Genomic DNA, 3,477 nt, shown 5'->3' with positions numbered 1-3,477 from the left:
TCCTTCCAGATCCCCTGTCCTCCCTCCTGTTCCTTCCAGATCCCCTGTCCTCCCTCTTGATCCTTCCAGATCCCCAGTCCTCCCTCCTGATCCTTCCAGATCCCCAGTCCCCCGTCCTGCTCCTTCCAGATCCCCTGTTCTCCATCCTGTTCCTTCCAGATCCCCTGTCCTCCCTCCTGATCCTTCCAGATCCCCAGTCCTCCCTCCTGCTCTTTCCAGATCCCCTGTCCTCCATCCTGTTCCTTCCAGATCCCCTGTCCTCCCACCTGTTCCTTCCAGATCCCCTGTCCTCCCTCCTGCTCTTTCCAGATCCCCTGTCCTCCCTCCTGATCCTTCCAGATCCCCTGTCCTCCCACCTGTTCCTTCCAGATCCCCTGTCCTCCCTCCTGCTCTTTCCAGATCCTCCTCCCTCCTGCTCCTTCCAGATCCCCTGTCCTCCCTCCTGATCCTTCCAGATCCCCTGTCCTCCCTCCTGTTCCTTCCAGATCCCCTGTCTTTTGTCCTGTTCCTTCCAGATCCCCTGTCCTCCCTCTTGATCCTTCCAGATCTCCTGTCCTCCCTCCTGATCCTTCCAGATCCCCTGTCCTCCCTCTGATCCTTCCAGATCCCCAGTCCTCCCTCCTGATCCTTCCAGATCCCCTGTCCTCCCTCCTGTTCCTTCCAGATCCCCTGTCCTCCCTCCTGATCCTTCCAGATCCCCTGTCCTCCGTTCTGTTCCTTCCAGATCCCCTGTCCTCCCTCCTGATCCTTCCAGATCCCCTGTCCTCCCTCCTGATCCTTCCAGATCCCCTGTCCTCCCTCCTGATCCTTCCAGATCCCCTGTCCTCCCTCCTGTTCCTTCCAGATTCCCTGTCCTCCCTCCTGTTCCTTCTAGATCCCCTGTCCTCCCTCCTGATCCTTCCAGATCCCCTGTCCTCCCTCCTGATCTTTCTAGATCCCTGTCCTCCCTCCTGATCCTTCCAGATCCCCTGTCCTCCCTCCTGATCCGTCCAGATCCCCTGTCCTCCCTCCTGATCCTTCCAGATCCCCTGTCCCCCCTCCTACTCCTTCCAGATCCCCTGTCCTCCCTCCTGTTCCTTCCAGATCCCCTGTCTTTTGTCCTGTTCCTTCCAGATCCCCTGTCCTCCCTCCTGATCCTTCCAGATCCCCTGTCCTCCCTCCTGATCCTTCCAGATCCCCAGTCCTCCCTCCTGATCCCTCCAGATCCCTGTCCTCCCTCCTGTTCCTTCCAGATCCCCTGTCCTCCCTCCTGATCCTTCCAGATCCCCTGTCCTCCCTCCTGTTCCTTCCAGATCCCCTGTCCTCCCTCCTGATCCTTCCAGATCCCCTGTCCTCCGTTCTGTTCCTTCCAGATCCCCTGTCCTCCCTCCTGATCCTTCCAGATCCCCTGTCCTCCCTCCTGATCCTTACAGATCCCCTGTCCTCCGTTCTGTTCCTTCCCACTGAGCTGGTAAAAGATCCCATCAGGGAGATTGAATCACCAGTAGGAGGCTCATGAGATGTTCACGTGATTTTCCTTTTCTTTTTTCCTGTTTCTTTTTTTTATGCCTCCAATAATTGAATAAATTGGCTAATGAGCAAAGGAAATTAATTGCTGTTTTGAAATATGACTGTGGCTTCTCGCGTGTTCTGTCTGTGCCAGCAGCCTCTGTTGCCACTGCTTGTGTCTCGCCAGGAGCTGAGCAGCCTGGAGGGCCTGGACATCAGGAGAGGTCTTTAGGATTTAGCAGGGGTCACAAATGAGGGACAGTGCTCTGCCAACCAGGTCTTGTCTGGTCTACCTGGCCAGAGGCAACCTCAGGGAACCGTGTGTCTCTGGGTATTGTCACCAGCCTTGCCGGGGCCTTGGCACAGCTGGAGCTGTGAATTCCTGTGCTGGTGGTTGGCTCCGAGCGCCACAAAGAGTCAGGCTGGACTGTGACGGCTGGCCCTGCAGGGCTCAGGCTTCCTTGGGGAGATGTGTGGTCTTGATTTCTAGCCAGTGGGGCTGGGGTTGCTGTCTCTGACCGTAGCTTGTCCTCAGTGCCCAGGATACCGTCCAGCTTCTGTCCACTGTGTGAGCGTCTGCTCTGTTTCTGCATAGACCTGTCCCCTGATGGGGAGTGGCCTGTGGGTCCTGGTGTCCCTCCTGTGCTGTGTGGAGTCTCCTGTCCCCACGGCCCAGCACGGATGCAGATAGGTGGCTAGGGTGCTGGGCAGGTGTTTCTGAGGCCAGTGTGGGCACCGGCCCTCACCAGGAGTACCTGCCGTCGTCTTTTCCACAGTGTCCTCAGGCATTGTGCCTCTTGAGTGGCGTAGTGGGTCCAGACCCTGTCTGAGGCCTTGGTCCCCCCCGCCTGGGATGGGCCTGGACCGTCAGTTCCTGTGGCAGCACAGCTGCACCGGTGCCCTGGGAACCAGCACATGTTCAGATGCTGCTGGATTCGATACATACCTCAGTCAGCCACTCTGAGTAAGGCAGGTGGCCTTCTGTGAGGAGCCTTCTGGGGGTCAGAGGGTGGGGGATGGAGGCAGAGGTTCAGCCACACATGTGAGCAAGGTGAGATCAAGTGGCCCGGTAGAGGCGCTGCCCGTGTGGGCCAGACACGCGCCAAATGCCTTCGGGGGCCACACTACGCTGTGCCGCCGGTGCTCTGCCCAAGTGCACAGCGAGGCCTGGGGACTGCTTCCAGCCTGGGGACCCACTTCCAGTCTGGGGGCCCACTTTCAGCCTGGGGGCCCACTTCCGGCCTGGGGATGTGGAGAATGGACCTTGAGGAAAGCCAGGCACTGCGGTCAGGAGGCCTGGCCCTGAGCCCCTGCGTGCTGGGTGCCGTTGTTGTGCAGGTCTGAGTCTTCTCCCAGGACATGGAGTCGGCTCTGGGGGTGAAGTGAAGCCAGGGCCTCCATGACTTGTGCGGAGGGTTCATGCTCCCCATGGTGCCCCGGGGCCTTTCCTCAAGAGAACAAAGGCAGCGAGAGCCCACCAGTCGCCAGGCCCAAGTGCCGGGCATTGGCCGTGGGCCTCCCTGCCTCTGCTGGAGAGGATGGCGGACAGGTTGGGGACCACAAAGCAGGTGATGTCAGGGGTGGGCGCGCCCACAGTGGGGGCGGGGCGGGGCTCCCTCCCCCGAGGAAGGGTGTTCGGTGCCCGCCCTCCTGCTTTCCTCACCTTCCCACGAGCCTGTTTCCCTGGAGAGTTTGGAGGACTTCCCAAGCATGGGCTGGCGGGGCTCCAGAGGGGCAGCGACGGGAGGTGTTGGTCCCAGACCCTCCGTGGGGTTCTGTGGACTCGGACCCTGCTGGCTCGAGCGCAGGACCAGGCCCGTGTCTGGAGCTGCTGCGTGGCTGATGTGGCCATCTGTCTCCTGTGTCTTCCAGGTTCCTCCTGGTCTTCTCCTGCCTTGTTCTCTCAGTGTTTTCCACCATCAAGGAGTATGAGAAGAGCTCAGAGGGTGCCCTGTATATCCTGGTGAGCCCACACCGGGGGAGGGAGGG

The 3,477-nt window shown here is 59.9% G+C and overlaps 1 protein-coding gene across 1 annotated transcript in view; it reads left to right on the top strand.

Annotated features, from left to right (window-relative positions):
- The window catches only part of Kcnq2 (potassium channel, voltage gated KQT-like subfamily Q, member 2), a 52,885-nt gene that overhangs the window by 12,321 nt on the left and 37,087 nt on the right, over nt 1–3,477 (top strand). The window contains exon 2 of the mRNA XM_013030357.1: nt 3,361–3,451. Coding sequence (XP_012885811.1) covers nt 3,361–3,451 — 91 coding nt within the window. The remainder of the gene's footprint in view (nt 1–3,360; nt 3,452–3,477) is intronic.

This window comes from Dipodomys ordii, unplaced genomic scaffold, assembly GCF_000151885.1.
Source record: "Dipodomys ordii isolate 6190 unplaced genomic scaffold, Dord_2.0 Scaffold129, whole genome shotgun sequence".
Taxonomy (NCBI): Eukaryota; Metazoa; Chordata; class Mammalia; order Rodentia; family Heteromyidae; genus Dipodomys; species Dipodomys ordii.
Note: the sequence above shows the minus strand (reverse complement) of the source record. Positions and strands in the feature narration are given on the sequence as shown.